General features: G+C 37.8%; 1 protein-coding gene across 2 annotated transcripts in view; it reads right to left on the bottom strand.

The window, feature by feature from the left end:
• The window catches only part of EFHB (EF-hand domain family member B), a 50,788-nt gene that overhangs the window by 13,868 nt on the left and 16,416 nt on the right, over positions 1-20,504 (bottom strand). The window contains exons 2-9 of one of the 2 annotated variants that reach the window (XM_025913834.2): positions 16,911-16,973; positions 16,317-16,460; positions 15,447-15,627; positions 13,912-14,022; positions 9,778-9,907; positions 5,277-5,360; positions 4,638-4,705; positions 788-942 (exon numbers count right to left, since the gene is read on the bottom strand). In XM_025913834.2, the coding sequence (XP_025769619.2) occupies positions 788-942; positions 4,638-4,705; positions 5,277-5,360; positions 9,778-9,907; positions 13,912-14,022; positions 15,447-15,627; positions 16,317-16,460; positions 16,911-16,973 (936 nt within the window). The remainder of the gene's footprint in view (positions 1-787; positions 943-4,637; positions 4,706-5,276; positions 5,361-9,777; positions 9,908-13,911; positions 14,023-15,446; positions 15,628-16,316; positions 16,461-16,910; positions 16,974-20,504) is intronic. The other variant, XM_086674204.1, reaches the window with a different exon arrangement.

Below are 20,504 nucleotides of genomic sequence, written 5' to 3'. Positions count from 1 at the left end.
GTGCAGCTCGGTAAAAACAATCCTGTGATGGCCTAAAATGGTGTGAGGTTATTACGCAGCCCTAGCTTTATCTGACTTTTTCAAAGGTTACAATTTAGAGTAGCTTGAAAACTGAATGATTTTATCGCTCAAAACTGAAACCACAACCACTCCCCCAGGGGAGAGACGTTCTAAGTCTGACTTGGACCTTGACAGCACTACGTGTACATACTCAGCTTTAGGTATAAATGACCTAGACCCAGGAAGTCTTCCCTGGGGACCTAGGGTGCCACCCCCTCCCCTTGCTCCCAGGACAGTACAGTTAAATCTGCCTCAACGGTTCTCAAATTGAATGTGTATCAGGGCTGCAGGGCTTGTTAATCAAATTGAATGTGTATCAACCTGCAGGGCTTGTTAAAACACTGTCGCTAGGCCCCAACCCCGTGTTCCCCAATACAGTAGGTCTGGGGTGGGCCTTAGATTGTGCATTTCTAACAGGTTCCCAAGTGACCCTGACAGTGACCACTGATCTACTCCAGGGGTCAGTAAACTTTTACCGTCAAGAGCCAAAAAGCAAGTATTTTAGGTTTTGCAAGCTATTCAGTCTCTGATGCCCTATTCGGCATCTATAGTGCAAAAGCAGCCATAGAAAATATTCGAAGTAAATTGGCCTGTAAAACTATTTACGAAAACAGGTGGTGGACTGGATTTGACCCATGGGCCTTAATCTGCTGACCCCTGATCTACACCAGCCTGCCAGAATCTGTAAGCCCATGCATAGTCCCAAAAGTTCTGTTCAACTACTGACCTTGTCATAGTGCCTGAAGGCTGCCAGCAAAGTGTCAAAGTTCTGGTAGTTAACTTTCTTGAGGTGGTGTCGCACTGCTGCAATCAGGGCTCTCTGTCTATCCTTGCCTCGAAGATACTCACCCGGAAGTCTGTTATGGATGAGATCACCAGCTCCTATTAAAGAGGGAGAGAAAAAGTCTTTCATCTGAATTCAGATAAAGTCTGTCAATATTATTCCCATCCTAAAAGAGAGAATGATCTAGCAACTTCTTTGAATGAAAAAACCTCATGCCTAACTCTGATTCTATTATGCAGTGTGTTAAAAACAAAAACAAAAACAAAAACCTTGTATATGAGGGGGACAAAACATAAGAGACTCTTAAATACAGAGAACAAACTGAGGGTTGCTGGAGTGGTTGTGGGTGGGCGGATGGGCTAAATGGGTAAGGGGCATTAAGGAAGACACTTGTTAGGATGAGCACTGGGTGTTATACATAGGGGATGAATTGCGGGAATCTATTCCGGAAATCATTATTGCACTATATGCTAACTAACTTGGGTGTAAATTAAAAAATAAATAAATAAACTTTTAAAAAATCCTTGTATATAAAAAAGAACATAAAATAACTGATAAAACTTAATACTTCTGACAAAATGAATGTTGGGGGAGGGGATTCATCAGCCCTCCTAGGCTGTCTTTCCTAAGATCGTGAAGCCCTTGCCTATCTGCCTCTTAGCAAACATTTGTCTACGATGCTGAAGATCTGAAAGTGGGGCAGAGTCCATAAGGGACCACTCTATATGCCTTGAAGTTAATAAATCTCTGGGATCCCTTGTAAAAATGGAACTCAAATTACCTACTCCCTTCTAATATGAATTTCCAGTCTGCCTTCATTCTGCATATCAAGTTTCCATTTCTCAGCCCCGCTTCCCCAGTACAACCACCTACACAGGAGACCAGCCCTCATCACAGTTCCATTAATTGAGTCCTGACCCACAATCCCCTCAGTTATCTGGAAGTAATAAAGTCTCCAGTCTACCTACTACATGCCCCCTAGACCTGGACCTTGCTTCCACTTATCCTTCATGACTTAAACGAACTTCCCCAGATTATGACACAAAGAAAGTACAAACATACACTCTGCCTCTAAGCCCCATTCCTTGCCAGAAAATGGATTCCTTGGATGTTAATGGTGACAGAGATCAGAGTAGAGTTGACCCCATTGCTTCAGATGCGGTGGCTTGGTGGATGTCACCAGAAGGAACCTTTTGCCTCAATTCATGCCAATGCCCTTCCTTCCTGCTTTCTCGGGGGCAGGGTCGTGTTGGCAGCTGACTGTCATATCCTAGATGGAATCATTTAAATCACTACATTGGTGCAGTGTGCAGCAACTAGTATTTATACCTGCTCTGTGTAAGTCCCTATATTAGGCTCTGTCAAGGGTCTCTTTTAATAGGTGCTCATTGCACCTCTGAGATTCTTACTCACTATAAAATCAGGCGCTAATCCCACCTATTCTGATAACAGTCATGTTTTTACGGGTAGATATGGGTGAGAAGCCTACAACTAAGGCTGGCTCCAGGAACTCAGCAAGTGCCTCAGAACAAAGTCATCTGAAGTGGAATCAGCTATCATCGGACCACCCTGAAGTGGGCAAAGCATAAGTGGCTTCGTGAGAGGAAATCATGACAGTGAAAGTGATTTTTGACAGATAAGCATGGCTTCTTCTGTTCCTCCACATTCCTTCCCCCTGATATAAACCCTGTGGGTGGCTCTTCTGTAAAACAGAGGTCCTCATTCCTCCATAAGATGGCTCTTGATTGAGTTTTTACCTTCAGAGGCCTTCCCTCTCCATTAACATCCAAAAGGAACATTTGAATGATGGTTTTTTTCAACTCCACCTGGTTTTGCCACTATACTCTTCACTAGGTATAACCCCTGGTGAGTGATATATATGCTGATATCTTCTCCTGGCCTGGCCCTGAAAGAATATTTTGTAAAGCTCATGTCAAATCACTTGCAATTACTCAAGAGTCATCTCTAAAGAGCTGAAATCAGGAGTAAAGTTCCGGCCCCGAGAGACCGTGACCTGGCTACCATTCCACGGCCGTCAGAAAAGCCAAGCAAGCTCTTTGATTGTACTCTGCCTGCAACCAATTCCCATGATGCAGCACTGTCCACTGGTCTTGGTTCTGGTGCATACTCGGAGCTGGGCACAACCCTTACACGCTTCCTGGAGGCATCTTAACATACCCAGTAACTCCAGGCCTTAAGGATGAGACATTCTTTGCACAGCTGCCTTTATTTCCATAAGTAAGTGTAAAGGAGAAATTCAGGCCCAGTAAAGAAATCAGTAAGTCCCTAGAAGCAGGAGCTTTCTGCAGAATAAATGCTATTCATTGACCCCAACAATGGTCACAAAAGGTGAGAACCTACAGTTAATCTGTCTCCATCCATAAACTCCAGAAAAAGTCCAGAGAGGACTTATCAGTCCCCTTTCACAGTTCAACTATGCAGCACCAATGCTGGTACTGATACTTACATCTTTTTAAAATTATTAATGTCAGTGTTCTTCCTTTTCATTTTGTAACACTATCTTATTCAATTTGTAAGGATAACTTCGATCAACTATTAGGAAATTTGTCAGTGCTGTCAAACTGTCAAAATGATAAACTATGTGTTGGATTCACCAATTCATGCTATAAATATTTGTGAAAAATGTACTGTATGCTAGACCCCGGGGATCCAACAGATAGCAAGATGAAGCACCCACCAGCATGAAGCCTACCCTCGAGTAAGCAGAATTTACCATGATTACCTATTTACTTTTCAGGCTCATTGATGCATTTCCTAAATCATCTCTTAACCACTCTTACAGGTAAGAAGAGCCTCTAAGACACTTAGGCATACATTAAACATGCAACAATTCATCTAAAAAACAGACCCAAAATACAATCTCCTAATTAATGTGATTAATGTTGGTCGAAAACACTATTGCATAAGCTCAATAAATATACATCTTATTTGTCAGTGAGTGGGCTTTAGCTAAAGCCTTTTCAACAGCCGTTCTTCAACTTGAGTTTAAGCATACATAAGAGCCTGCTTGATCAGCACGTCTGGGCACAGGTTCCAGGAACCTGCATATTTCATAAATTCCCTGGGTGATTTTAATGCAGGTAGACTGCAGACTCTTTGAAAACCACTGATACACAGCCTAATCCTGACAAGCCTTAGCCTAGTCTTGCCTTTGGATATCTACCGTACAGATGGCTCAGAAAGAAAGACAAAATCCTGGCAAGTTTCTTCTGCCACTTTATGGATTAATTGATTGATTGGCTGGTGGGAAGAGAGTGGTTCTTAATTATGTGATTGTAGAGTAGAGGGGTTTCTCAAACTTGAATGTGCCTACAATTCATCTGGGAATATTTCAAAATGCAGTTTCAGATTCAGTAGGTCTGGGGTGGAGCCTGGGACTCTGTATGGCTTAGAAACTCTCAGGGGACACCAACATTGCCAGTCTGCATACCACATTGAGTGACAAGAGCCTCGTCCAAAGTTTGAATTCACCAAAAAGCTGCTTCGCTCACTTTCGTGTATTTAATACAGGCCATATTTATTTTCTAAATAAAGTTCTGAGCCTTGACTACACTTAAGGTATTCATTCACAAAGGCTTTAAACTGTACATATTTCAAACGTAATATGAACATTTTTTTCTCTCCTGTGCTACAAATTGTTCTCATTAATGTTAATGTAATGTTTTAAGCCTTTAAAATTAGAAGCTTTGAGGAAAGGAGATGGTGAATTTAACAGCATAACTTTGTGGGGATGTTGCTGTTTGTTTTTTAAGGGGAAAGTTTGTATATTTACCATACTCCTCGGCATGGAGACAAGATCCAAACGTGTGGTCTGGGGGAACATTCATTGTTTCTGCAATGCTATCAAAGAAAACAAATCCTTTAGTTAAAACACTCAGCACATGGCATCTCTGGAATTTAGAATACACTTGCCATATGTTTTTAATAGCCTATATTTCTCCTATAACCAACTATGAAGATCAAACAGAAGTTCTCCAAAAGATCTTCTGTCCAACCTCCCGCTTGCATTAGCAATGGCTATATATGCTTTCCCTGGCCTTCAGAAGCCCAGAGTTAAGAAGAAAATTAAGAACAGACTCAAAGCAGAATACGGAAATAGAGACAAACAGGCAGACAGACAGACACAGGGAAGAGAGAGAGAAAATGATAAATTTCTAATATCCCAGAAATAAAGCTTTACACAAAATTCTCCCTCCCTTTTCTCCGAATGCCCTCTTCATTTCAGAGGACTCAGCACTTTCCTTGAACCCCAGGCTCTATGGAGTAGAGTAGAGTTCCCTGATTAATACGAAAGATGACTTTTTAAATTAACGGATAGCACCTAACAGAAAACAAACCAACATTTACCACAAGAGCACTGTTTAAATTCCATCCAAAGACACTATCAATTCAAAGTTAATTATTAACTTACGGATCTAAAACTCTTCCAAGTTGATGTTGAAACTTTTCTTTGAAATCATCAACTCTCTTAGATACAACCTTAGCTCCTCTTTTCCTATAAAATTAGAAAATTGTCAACCTAAGTATTCTTGGTTGCCAAATACACATATGGTGAGGAATACCATAGTATCATTTGAGTCATCAAAACATACATCCAGTTTCAAAAAAAAGCTGTATGCTAAAAAAATCTGTATATGTTCATTCTTCTATCATTTATATTCTATTATAAAGATAAGTTTATAGTAGAATATAAAATTTTGTGTAAAGAATAAGACAAGCAGATTTAATATTTTTTTCAGTAAACACAACCAAGGTGTTAATATCATTATCACAAATGCAACTCCTAAAATTTCTAAGTTTAAGCAACAAATAAATAACCAAAGAATATAAATAGATAACTCACATCTAGTAAGCAAATATATGGAGAAATTATGATACTCTCCAGTAACAAATGTATAATAAAAGAATAACAAAGTGGCACTTTTAACATAGTACATAAGCAAATATAGAGACAGACAGACAGAATACCTAACATTGGTACAACTTGCAGTAAAACACTTGGTAAATGCAAATTACTGTAATCTTTTTGGAAATAATTTGGTAATATGACACAAAAAGCATAAAAACGGTCATTCCCTTTTATCTATATCTGGGAGCCAATCATAAGAATATAATCCACATAACAACTTAAAATGTGGGAAAGTTTTATATATATATATATGTATGTGTACGTATATATATATATATATATATATATATATATACATACACATATATATGTATATGTATACATATATGTATATATATATATATATTTGTAGCTCATTGACTACAAATGAAAAAAAAGGAGATAAATGTTTAGTCATGGAGGGTGATTAAATTATGTCACAATAACAAGAATACACTCTGCATGCATTTTAGATGTTGGTTATTAAGAATATACAGCAATATAAAATTATTTTATGTTAAGTGAGAAAGCAGGGTATAAAATAGGATCACATGGTGATTAAAGCTATGTCAACATTTACACAGGAAGCTACACTAGAAAGAAATACATTAAAAAGATAATAATGGTTGAATTTTGGTGACAGGATTATGGGTGATTTATTTTGCCAATTTTCTGTAATATAATTTCATTACTTCTATCACTGTGATTAAATGAACAAGGTTTCTTTTGAGAACTATAAAGTATAACACTACTATTTAATAACATTAAAATTAATAAATTATTGTTTTGCTAAGACTAAAAACAATAAACATTAAATTCTTAAACTCCATTTGCTTTTAAAACTGTTTCCTGTACTATAGAAACACGGAGCCATATAAATTTCTGGAGAAGAGTGACACTCTGTGGAGAAACAATAGATGAAATATAAAGTAATTCATCTCTTATATCTCCATTAACTTCCCCTTGGTTCAAAAAGGGGGAAAAAAGAACAATATGGGTAAAGTCAGAATAAATCAATGGCAGTTTAAGGGCCATAATTTAAACAAATAAGGTTGACATTCTAAAAACCACCTCCAAAGGGCATAATTAGGAACATGTAGGGATGAAGTGGGTAAGGATTATAAATCACGGAGCTTACTCCTTTCACCCTAAAAGTGCCTAGATTATGTTTCTGGGAGAACTATGAAGTATCTGTTAGCAGCCATGTCTGTCGGAATATCCTTAACTTCAGCATCATTGCACAACCTCACAGCATTCACTAAACAACTCAGAATAAAGGCCTCCGTGTGAATTTTCACACACACACACACACACACACACACACACACACACACACACACACTCCCATCATCTGAAGATTCTGATTCTTCAAACCAAAGATCGTAAACAGAATATAGATAGAGGTAGCTTTACAGAGGAAATACATCCCTTAAAAGCTGAGCGTAAACCAAATTTACATTAAAATATAAAACTGAGATACCTTAAATTATAAACATGCTTAACTCCAAAATTATAATAGACATCACACTGTAGAATGACGAGGTGCGTTCTTTTTAAAATCCAGCAAACCAGGGGCACCTGGGTGCCTCAGTTGGTTAACTGTCCTACTTTGGCTCAGGTCATGATCTCATGGTTTGTGAGTTCAAGTCCCCGCATCAGGCTCTGCACTAACAGTGTGGAGCTTGCTTGGGATTCTCTCTCCCTCTCTCTGCCCCTCCCCTACTCTCACCCCTCTCTCTCTGATTTATATATTAAAATAAACTTTTAAAAATCCAGCAAACCAAAGCAATGAAGAATCTCTCTATTGCTTTTGCAATAATTAAGTTTCAAAATACAAGAAATATGATCAAATAAAGCATTGTTCCATCAATGATGTCTCCTTGGGGGTAGAGACAAGTTGGAGGAAAACGATCCCTGCATGTTACCTGCTTTTACAAATTCAGTGTTTGTTTGTTTGTTTTTTTAATTTAGATATAATTGACACATAACACTGCATTCATTTTGGTTGTATTCATTGTATATTTCTATGACTATCCCACCAAATCATTGATAAATATGTCCTTGTTAATAACCTAAAGGCTCTGCTCTAGGACATTCTTAAGGACCACATTGCTGTTGTGTTTATTTTAGATCTTTTATAAATTGGTAACAGCTTTACATTTCTAAGCTTTCAAAAATGGATAAACCACATTTTGTTATCTTCCTTTAGGCATTAATTTCTATATTTAATTCATATATCTATAATCCTTAATAATCCTTAAATAATGGTTTAACTACTTGAATATTAACAAGTTAACAAATGTTTGCTATATGGGTTCTTCTTCTGTACTCTAAAGAAAACTATTTCATATGGGTTTAGTATATAATATTACAAGAATTTGTTTTGGGTTTATGTTTTACCATTATTGCTTTGAATAATTCAAGTATCAGAAACTCATAATAAAAAAGTAGACGAGGAATGGAAATCAGTATTTCAGTCCTGTGATCACAGAGTCCAGTGCCTATAAACCTGGTATGGGGGTTAGAGGCAGCCTCTGGAGCCACGCTGCCTGGGTTTCATTTCTACCCCTAGTACTTTTTAGCTGCATGATATTGGGTACACGATTTAACTTCTTTGTACCACAGATTCTTCATCTGCGAAATTGAAAGGATAAAAATTATAACACAGCTACCTCAAAGAGTTGTTGGAAAAATTAAATTAATAACATGTAAAGTATTTAGCACCTTGCCTCTAACATAGGGAGCTGCTATCACAGGGGCCACACAGACAAATGAGCCAGGCAGGTTGAATATCTGTGGGCATGCAAACTTTGTATGCACACTGAGGCCCATGGAGACTTGGATGGCCAGTGTCTCCTTTAAAGAGGGCAGAGGGCAAAACAAATCTACTTCCACAACTGGTGTGCAGAAGTACAGGCACGATGTACTGGGTTCCTGTGGTTGCTGTAACAAATTCCCATAAACTGGTGGCCTTAAACGACAAGAACATTCTCCCACAATTCCAGGAGGCCAAAAGTTAGAAACCAAGGTGTCAGCAAAGCTACATTCTCTCCAAAGGCTCTAGGGGAGAATCTATTCATTGCCTCTTCCAACATCTGGAGGCAAATATCATTCTTTGGCCTTTCTTGGCTTGAGGCCACATCACTCCAATCTCCCCCATCTTCACATCACCTCTTCTCTATGTGTCTTGTCCTCTTCTGTCTCAAATCTCCCTCTGCCTTCCCTTATAAGGATACTTGTCATTGGATTTAGGAACCACCCAGATAATCCAAAAATGACCTCTTCATCTCAAGATCCTTAACTTAATTACACTTCCAAAGACCCTTTTCTCACATAAGGTAACACTCATAGGTTCTAGGAATTAGAATATGAACAATGTCTTTTTGAGGGGCCACCATTCAAGCCACTATATCAGTATTTCCAATCTTATGGTTTTTTTAAGCATAGGAGGAAATATGAATTATTATCAGTAATCTCCCAATACTTAAGTGTTAACCTATATATAAAACATAACACAGAAAATGAAAAATTAAGGAACTTTATTTTAATTTTCTAGGCAAGTAGTCCTATCTAGAATTCAGGCATAAAAAGGTCACAGTTTGCAAGAATTAGGTCAGATACTCAGGTGCCCAAATAACTATGAAACAAAACTGAATGATAAATAACCATTCAGTTATATATGATATGACCATCTTATAGAGATATGAAAGCCCACATCTTTAAGAAACATGAATAGGGTTGATTCTATAGATTAAAAATACGTCTTCAGATTTGCTTGCAAAGGCATGAAATAACCATAGAATGATACACATACACACACACATACAGTATCATGGTTATCTCTGGGAGAACTGGGAAGTTTGGAAGACATATCACTGCATATCTTTTTCTATTAATTTTATGTTTGAACAACATCAATGCATTGCACCTCTTCAAAAAATAAATTTAATCAACATACTATTCTTTAAGTACATGTTCCATGATATTTAACACCTGTTTCAGGATACAATATAATTAAACTTACATTTGTAGTTCATGGAGCCAATATAAAGTTTTTGCCATGGCTCGTCCATCATTAAAATGTGGTGTTGGGACCCCATACAAGTTAAACCTATGGAAACTTGATGGGTTATACTTTCGGTTCTTTGCTTCTCCTATGATAAAAAAGAGGAAGCAACACAAATAACCTTATCTTGCAAGAAGCACATTATGCTCTCACTGACAATGAAAATGAGAGTGGGAACCAAATGGAATTGTAACAGTGCCAGGATTGCACAGATTTGGCAACGGAGGACAAGCAGCCTCCCACGTGAGCTGGGAGACTGGTGGAACAAGAGTCCCTTGTCTTCATATCTGGAAAGTAAGTACAGAAATGATGTAGGAGAAAGACATATGAATGATGAAAAATCCAGGCCCCATTAACGTTGCAGAAATCTTAAAGATCAGGGAAGGTACTGCCGTGCTTTGGGATCCCAAGATTCCCTTTCCACTGTGCTAAGATTTGAGAGCCTGGTGTTTTGTACTTGCTGATTTGATGAGACCATCAGAACATTGCAACCCTCCCATTTCATTGTATTCACTTATCTCATATTAGAAACTGAAGCCTGAGAACCCAACAGGGAGCTTTTTATAATTAACATCTAATACTGTACTTTTTTCATGTCATAATGTGGAGTTAGTCTTCTAGATAAAAGTCTTCTAGATAAGGTGTTAGTCTTTCTAGATAAAACTAGAGATCAGCTAAAAGGTTAAAAAAAGGATGGAGATTCAGCCTCCCCAGTAATCCAAACAATGTAAATAAAAACAATAATGTGAAATCATAATTTGTCTCTCACGTAAAAATAAAGAAGATTGGCAATGCTCACTGTTAAGGAGGATGGGAAGTGGAAACTCTAATACACTATGGGTGTGCGGGCAAACTGGGGCACCTATTTTGGTGTATGTTTTGGTTTTCAGAGTTAATATTTCAAATGTTCATAAATCTAGGAATATATCCTAAAAACATCACATTCACAAAGATATATAAGCAATATATTTTGTGATACTGAAAAATACAATATAGATACTGATATGGAAAAACAACTACAGTGTTACATTAAATGGGGGGGAAGCAAGTAGAAAAAAGCATATATAGTGGGGAAACAAAACACACATATATACTCCTATGTGAATGCACAAAAAAAAGCATCTATGAAAGTATCATCTGTGAAAGACTGAGAATTGTGGGAGATTTTCTTTGTATTTTATAAAAGAAATATGTATTATTACAGTAATGACTAAAATTAAGTGTATTTGAAAGATGTTATATATTTATTGTTATTGAATGGTGCCCTTCACATATTATTTTTTAAATATTTATTTATTTATTTTTGAAAGAGAAAGAGAGAGAGGGTGCATGTGTGCAAATGGGGGAAGGGGAGAGAGAGAGGGAGACAGAGAATCCTAAGGGGCTCCGTGACTCAGGGCTCAAACTCATAAACCATAAGATTATGACCTGAGCCGAAATCAAGTCAGATGCTTAACTGACTGAGCCACCCAGGCACTCCATTTTTTTTTTGACATATTATTTTAAGTAAAAAATGTTTAATGTATGTACATTAAAGTTCCCCAAAAGCATGGAGAATATTACGCCACTTAACTAAAGATAGATGGCTTAGTGCATGCAGGTTAAAAAGATGTTCAAGATATAAACTGTAGTTATCTCTGGCTAATGGGATTTCAAGGTTACATTTACTTTCTCTTCCAATTTTTTTGAGATATTTAGGTATGTATGTATGTATGTATTTGTTTTAATATTTATTTATGCAATATGTACCCGCCAGTGTTGGGTGCAAACTCATGACCCTGAGATCAAGATTCACATGTTTTTCCAATCAAGCCAGCCAGGCACCCCAAAGATTTAATTTTTTTTTTTTTAGTAATCTCTATACCCAGTGTGGGGCTCCAACTTAAAACCCCAAGATCAAGTGTCACATGTTCTACCAACTGAGCCAGCCAGGTGCCCCCCATTTTTTGAGATTTTTAAATTCTCTACAATTATTATATATTTTTTATTTTTTAATGTTTATTTATTTTGAGAGAGAGAGCGTATGTGTATCTGCCATCAGGGAAGGGGTAGAGAGAGAGGAAGAGAGAGAATCCCAAGTAGGCTCTGTGCTGTCAGCACAGAGCCTGACATGGGGCTCAATCTCACGAACCATCCTGAGTTACCCAGGCACCCTGGATTTTACACCTTTTCAAGAGGCCAATGAAACTTCCATAAAAAACAGCACATGGGGGCACCCAGGTAGCTTGGTTGGTTAAGCGTCTGACTCTCAATTTCGACTCAGGTCACGATCTCATGGTCCTGAGATCAAGCTCCACCTCGGGCTCCACACTGGGTATGGAACCTGCTTAAGATTCTCTCTCTCTTTCTCTCTCTCTCTCTCTTTCTCCCACTCTCTCCACCTCACCCCCCTCAAAAAAATTAAATTAAAAAAAATTTTAAATCATCAAATGAAAGTAATGTCAATCATTTTATAGTCCATTAGAGCTCTTCTAAATATAAAAAAAAATCTATGCTCATTTTCCTCTAATTGCTAAATATATATAAGGTATCTAGTTACAAGTTGTCTGTATTATGTTGTACATACATATATGTATATATGTTTGATGACAATTAAAAGTGCTGGATTCTGGGGCGCCTGGGTGGCGCAGTCGGTTAAGCGTCCGACTTCAGCCAGGTCACGATCTCGCGGTCCGTGAGTTCGAGCCCCGCGTCAGGCTCTGGGCTGATGGCTCGGAGCCTGGAGCCTGTTTCCGATTCTGTGTCTCCCTCTCTCTCTGCTCCTCCCCCGTTCATGCTCTGTCTCTCTCTGTCCCAAAAATAAATAAAAACGTTGAAAAAAAAAAAAAAGTGCTGGATTTTATTGTGCAATACATGCTCAGCTTTTTCAAAAAATGAATACAGTATTTTCACAAAAAGGGGGAAAGGGAAGGAGGAATAAGAGGAGGGAGGACTGGAGGGAGGAGAGGAAGGGAGGGAGGGACGGAGGGAGAGAGCCAGGGAAGTAGAAGGGGTACCCACGACCGAGTGAGGGAAGCAGTGGCGTGAGAGTGGGAAGGCAGAAATCATCTCAGGACTGGATGTGTTAAAGTGTAGGGAATCAGCAGAGATTGGCCCTGAAAGAAGAGAATGACAGATTCCAGACAGTGGAGCAATGAGAATAGGAAACAGGCCCAGCTACCAACAGAATTAGGAGGAAGAGCACAGAGAGGGACTATGGTATGAGAGGGTGGTAGAGGAGAAAAAGTAAAGAAATAAGAGAAAGCAAGGGAGAGAGGGGCCTTGCGCTGCAGTAAAGAGCAAGCCTTGCTTCTAGCTAATGAAGACTGAGTTCATGAATCAATCACATATAATCCATCAGCTTTCTCGGGACATATATCGGAGTCTGATTCTGTCTTCTATTAATTTCATCAAGATTCCACTTAGCACCAACATGCCAACAATTAAGCTGTATTTCACAGCACTCTAAATATCTAATGCCTTTTAGTTGTGCTATAGAATAGTTCTAGTGATATGCTACATCAAACAAGATTACATCATAATAGTAGGAGTAGGAGTGGGAATAGGAGTGGGAGTAGAAGTCGGAGTAGGAGTAGGAGTAGTAATTGAGCCCCTTCTATGTTCCAGGCACTATGCTAAGCATTTTGCAGGCACTCCCCTAATCCTCACAATATTATCATCTCCATTTAAGAGATTAGAATAGACGATGGTAGGATAATTAAAATATCCAAGATTTAGAGACAGTAAATGGATAAACCTGTGCTATCTGATTCAAAAAACTGTGCACTTGACCATTACCCAATCTTAGTACTTAGAATAATCCTGACCTTTAAATAAGAACAGTATTTTTTTTAAACCTAAAACTACCATGTAACCTTTCTAAGATGTTTTTTTTCCTTTTAATAATACATACATTTCTACATTTAATATACAAAATGCATAAGTATATGTGTACCTAGCTATCAGGGGTTATGACCTTATGATTAATAAGTTATTATTTACTGATCACTTATTATATGCAGGCATTTAACCTTATACACATAATCTTTATTCCTCTCCACAAATCTGAGAATCCTATATGCTCAGGCCTATTTTACACTGGAGGGCACTTACCCACATAATAATCATTGTGAGAAACAATATACAGATCATGTCCTTCTTTTCCTTCTTTACATACTTCTTCATAGGGTTTTGGTGGATTCACTACATCTCTAGCAGATAATTCTAAAGGAAGAATTGATGAAATCAGGTTTAAGGTAATTTCCATCTATTTATAACATATTTAAATTGACTAGAACAAATGACAAATGAGGTATGCCAATGGCATAGGCTACATGGGCACTCTGAGAGAACACAAATGAAGATTTAGCAAGAAAGACAGGGCACAGCCTATACACAAATAGTGAAGAATACCAGAAAGTGGGTCAACTCAGAATAATCCTGTAAGGCAGTACTTTTTGTCTCATAGATGAATTATTACAGCTATGAATAGACATATGCACATTTTAGAACATTCTATTATGTATTTATGTGGTATACCTTGACAGTACTTTCACATTGAATGGTGTAATCCTAGATAGCAGTTATGATATAATAATTATAATGTTGTAATGCCATGCCTACATAAATACAATTTCTAAATACTAGTATAAAGGAAAAAGATCATCTATCCTAAAATACATTTTTTTCAAGCCTCAAATTTTGCCTAATTTTAACTTTAGATCTGACATGATGAAGTGTAGATTTTGCAGATTTTTCATCCCAAGAGAGAGGCATAATTTATTTCCAGAGTGGGTGTTACTATGTTAAGGAAAATAATCTGTTGGCCCTTTGGGTGAAAACAAAGGTAGGGTTCCTGAGATAGAGCCTTAATGGGTGCAGAAAAACAAAGAGAACCAAACTTCTTTGCAGGATAAAGAAAAATGTAATTTGAGGTCTCCTGTGGTAAGATTCCTGGAGAAAGAGGAGAAGAGACCTGAAAAGGAGAGGAGGGAATAAATGTGAAATGGGTGTAAGGAAAAGCACCCAACAACATGGCAGGAGGCTGGAGCTTCAGAAGAAACAATGACCTGTGACCAATTCCATTTTAACTTATTGTTTGTTGAAAGAGGTGCTCCACTCCTCTCCAAAGAAGAGTGAAGTTCTGCTCTACACACTGCCTACATTTGGTTAATACACGGTTGACACTGTGGATCTGCACGGATGGAGTGTGGTACACAGCACTGGTCAAACTTACTTGTTCTGTGGTCTGTTTCATAAAAAGTTAAGAGTTATGAGCACATCAGAAGCATCGGTGGAAATAAAACACACAAATGGATGTCCATAGAGATGGGATTGCAGACTTCATAGCTGGCTCCAATATTAACTTTCTTGAATCTCTCTCCTGTTTTTATTTCATCTCTCACTGAATCTGCCTCCAAAACCTGAAATTTTACTGCTTGGTACACATAAACTCTAAGGATTCTGGGTCTGAGACTAATTTTCTTGCTATGATCCCATCTTTCATTCTGAATCATCATTTATTTGTACCACCACCAAATGCCATGTCAACAAGATATTCAATTCCATTTTCTAAGAATTCTTTTTCTTTCTTTTTTTTTAGAAGACTCATTTTATCATCCAGCTCCCCACCATTTTTTTTTTATTACCTCTGATGACTGTTGTCCCAAATGTCGTATGGAGTACATCCAGGCCTTTAGGTAATCCTGGCGTTTGATCATGAGATTTTCCTAATGGTGCCCTTTGATTGCTTAAATATACTGATTCCTTTTTATCTTTAATTTTCTGTTGAAATGTTGTAATGGGCTGTGGATTTATCAATACCTTTGCCTAAAGAAATCATATAAAGCACAGATGTAACAACAACCAAAAGCAAAAATCTGAAAACTGAAACTAATCAATAACTGGGAAGAAGAGAATATGATTATGGAAAAACATTTCATTGTCTTTGCCTTTGCTCATCTTCAAATGAACTGTCAGAATTGGAGCTATGAAGCTGAACCATGCCTACACATGAACCTTCAAGGAGGCTCTAAGGTTTATGAAGAGAGCGCCGTGGCTACTTGACTCAGAGTCTAGAAGTGTGGGAACGACAAGTGCAAGAGCCACGAGGCTGCCACAAGCTCTCTCCAGATATATAGATGAGGTGTTCTGAATCTGGACTGCCCAGTCAACATTCAGCCTGCTCCCTGCAAAGTATACACAAGCACCATGTAGTGCCTCAACGTGGTATCACCCAGCCTTCATCCTCTCTGCGTTCTAACAAAGCCCAACAGCATTTCTCTCTACTCGGAGAGAATGGAGAGCAACTTGGCTCTTAATTATCTGAGGGGAGAATGTGTAGTTTGTGGCTCAGACCATTAATATCTTGTGTCTTGGCTGTTGCTGCTTGGATTTTTTCACTACTCAAGAGTATGAGAGGGAAGGATACTGGAACTGATGATTTCATTAATACCTCAATTGTGCAATTTCACTTTGGGAAGTTAATAACATACAGGGAAAAAAGGAAAAGACGTTACCGGTATTGAAGTTTTAGATCTTATTCCATGTGTCAAATAAGGTGCGATTTGGGGATCATTTGCTCTGCCATAAAATACTCTTTCAGCTCCAGCAGGTGGATATCTATAGTTGAAAAATTTTTTTGCCTCAGGTGGAGTAATTAGCTACAGTGAGACAAGAAAATGAAACTAAGTAGTTTTGAAAATATTAGCAAGATTAATCTATACCAATCAGTGAACACCCCCCCCTTCATTGCATGAGTAGAGTAAGTACATGAGGAACTATAGACCCAAATAATGAAACTTCCTAACATGTGTTTGTTTTATAGAAATAAACATCATATTTTAAAATTTATATTAGAAAACAACCAGGAAGTATTCAGGTTAGAAAGCATAACATAAATGACTATTTTCTATAGAAATAAACGGTATTTTCAATAGTTTTTGTAGAGCTGGAAATTTTAAGCCTGAATTTTTACTTCCTTGGACAAAATCAATAAAAGGACTCAAAATACAGTAAATAATCAAAATTGACCACATTAAGTTTATACAACTTTCATAAGAAATGTTGGGAGTTGTCTAATGCTCACAAAAATCCATATTGAAAATGCTCACCCTAGGAAGTTTTTCAGTCAAACAGGTTGCAACTCTGTCTCCAATAGGAATGACTTTCCCTGCCTAAGGGGAAAAAGAAAATAAATAGTTGGCCATGTCAGTGTAGAGGTGGAGCATTTTAAACAATGGCATTTATTTCAAATTTGGGCTATGCTTCTAATGCTACAAAGTTACTTTCAACTATTTAACACAATTAAGAAAAAAAAGTAAGAAATATAGGAAATCTACAGTAATCCTGATATATAACATAATAAATATTAATTTCTAAATATACCACTATATATATTATACCCACATATAGTTTTATATATACATACACACACACACACACACACACACACACACACACACATATAGTGGTAGTATTGTCAGTGATCGTCCAGTTATGGGATCTCTGTGAATATGCTGAGGGATTCAACTTTTAGAAATAATGTTTATCAGTTGCATGATATAATCAGTACAATGAGAGTACAGCTGCATTCAAACTAAGCTCAAGAAAAAGTATTAGGTACTTCTGAATGTGTGTGGTATGTTTGCATTTGAGTGTATTTCTACCAACACCCAACTTTTGGCATATGCAACTATGTCATTCCTGGCCAAGCTCCTTCAGTGAATGGCCCCAATGCACTTGGTTTTGTTCACTTAATTCTAACTTGGTTCTTACCTGTTCTTCCTTTGCCCAAGACAAAGATTATAATTATTTATTCCCAGAAATACACTATTTATCTATTTCTCCTTTGTCATTTCAAGGCAGCTGATAGTTATTTGTGCAAAGAATAAGTTTCTTTTTAAAAAAAATTAGAGAAAGAAACTTCCCATAAAGAGTGTTCTGGGTCTTTGGAGGGTCATGGAGGAATCAGGATGGAGAAAAGCAGAAAGATTGAGAGTTGGGTGGATGGATAAATGTGTAGATGTTGGCAAGGGTATAGATAGATTAAATAAATGGATAGCTGGATAAAAATATAAATAGATACATGGGTATAGATGGGTATGTGAAAGCTTTTTATTATGTTAAGTGTTGAGTACAGAATTCCTCTTAGGAAGAGAACCAGCAAGATTTAAGACAGTATCTTGACAACATCTCTGGGTATAAAAGAGGAAGCCCACAGACATGGGCAGACAGAGAATTTAATTGCTTTGCTAAAAAACAGGAGAGCGGCGCTTGGGTGTCTCAGTCGGTTGCATATCCAACTCTTGATTTGGGCTCAGGTCATGATCCCAGAGTGGTGGGATTGAGCCCCATGTCAAGCTCCATGCTGAGCATGGAGCCTGCTTGAGATATTTTCTCTCTCTCTCTCTCTCTCTCTCTCTCTCTCTCTCTCTCCCTCTGTCCTTCCCCTGCTCATTCTCTAAAATAAAATTAAAAAAAATTAATGTGAAAAAATATGAACTATTGATGGGCTAGACTAAGGAAGGATTAAAGGAAATGACAATATTGAGGAGAAGGTGGGAAAGGCCTTCACCAAGTGAGAGGCCAGGAGGACCAATACAAGAAATTGGCCAGTGAGAAGCTTTAATGCCAAATCTTAAGTAAATTCAATTTTTTAAAAGTCTTTAACACATGCTTATTTATTTATTTATGCATTTATTTATTTATTTATTTGAGAGATAGAGCATGAGGGGGGGAGAAGGGCAGAGAGAGAGAGAGAATCTTAAGCAGGGCTCCATCTCACAACTCTCAGATCATGACCTGAGCCGAAATCAAGAAAAGGACGTTCAACAGACTGAGCCACCCAGTCATTCCAAGTAAATTATATTCATACAACTACATTATGTGAGATCACTGTGTGAAAAAAGGGTAAGAGACTGTGTTGTAAATTGGGCTAAAGCAGCATACAGAAAAGGGAGGACACATACAAGTGATTTTTAATTCAGCTAAAAAATTGTAAGAAACCTCAGAGATATCAAGGAACATAAAGTCTCTCCTGCTATACCTGTTATAGGCACTCCAGCCATTCTTTTAAATATTCAATGGAAAGATAGCCTCATGAGGCTGAAGAATATGGGAATACTCACGCAGCTAATTATGTGGGTGATAGACAGTTACAGAGATAGAAGCAAGGATGGATTGATGGATGGATCAATCAGCCCATGGCCTCATACAGAATTCTACCTGTCCTTCATACCGGCTTCCCTTCCAAGTGTTTGACGGTAGATATTCTAGGTTTTCATCATTGTAAACATTTTGTGGGCAGAAATGCCCTTGGGATTCCTCATAGAGTTGCCTACATGAAAAGCAATTTGATTGCAGATCAGTAGCTATGAGTAGGTTGATGTCCTCATGCCATTTGACTGGGGACACAAAAATGGAAGCCATTATGTCTGATTTCTATCTAGTGTCATATAATATGTCTGACAAGTCTCCTCCACCCCACTTCAGTCATGGATCTCTCTTTTTACTTCAGTTGTTCTCAAGGATGTCTGTCCATCGCTTTGAGGTATGAAAGGTAGCAGAAAAAAAGATTATTCTGAGCTGACCATTCTAAGAAACAGCAGATGAGAAAGAAGCTCTGCAAACAAGAATAGAAGTGACCCTTTCATAAGGGATATTTATGTTTTACAAAGGAAATCATTTATAAATGTGTCTCCCTCCCAGTACCAGGAAGAAAAGGATGTCTGTAAGACTCCACTCTTATCAACAGGGAAACACTGACTTAAATCTGCATGACAAACCTAACCCTTGTTTACTCTACTTTTCTTGGCAACCTCCCACAACTGGACTTCCCTTTGTCCCAACACCTTTCTTTTGTTTTTAACTTAAGATGGTGTTTAAGGAGGTGGCTTGAGCTATCTTGGGGAGTTACTCAGTTTTTCTGGGTATCTCTCATGTATGCATGAGGTATACATATTTAAAAAACTTCTGTTTGTTTTTCTCTTGCTAATCTGTTTTTTATGGCAGGGAGTCTCAGCCAAGAACTCAGAAGAGTAGAGAGAAAATTATTTTTCCTCCCCTAAAGTTTCTCCATCAAGCCCCACAACAAAAATACATTCTTTCCTTCATAGCCTACACCTGAATTTGCCTATCCCAAACATAGGCCCCAAGTTTGGTGAAAATTTATTGTGTCATTTTTCATGTGGTCCACTAAGAGACAATAGTGTTTTATTTACATAGACATAAACAAGCTCGGAGCCTGGAGCCTGGTTCAGGTTCTGTTTTAGGTTCTGTGTCTCCTTCTCTCTCTACCCCTCCCCTGCTCACACTCTGTCTCTCACTCTCAAAAATAAACATTTAAAAAAATTATATAAACGTAAACACACTAAATATGTAAAAACAGGCAAATGGTTCAATAAATTATGGTATCTTCAAATGACATACTATTGTGGGGCACCTGGGTGGCTCAGTCTGTTAAGCACCTGACTTTGGCTCAGGTCATGATCTTGCAGTTTGAGAGTTCAAGACCCCCAATGGACTGTCTGCTGTCAGCACAGAGCCTGATTCCAGCCTGTCTGCCCCTCCCCTGCTGGAGTGTTTTTTTTCTCTCTCTCTCTTTCTCAAAAATAAATAAAACATTTAAAAAAATAATATACTATTGTATAATCATTTAAAATGATGGATATAAATAATTTTGAATAGTATAAAAATGTTCATGACAT

This window comes from Puma concolor, chromosome C2, assembly GCF_028749965.1.
Source record: "Puma concolor isolate L17-30 chromosome C2, mPumCon1.1.hap2, whole genome shotgun sequence".
Classification (NCBI taxonomy): domain Eukaryota; kingdom Metazoa; phylum Chordata; class Mammalia; order Carnivora; family Felidae; genus Puma; species Puma concolor.
This window is presented reverse-complemented; position numbering and strand designations above follow the sequence as displayed.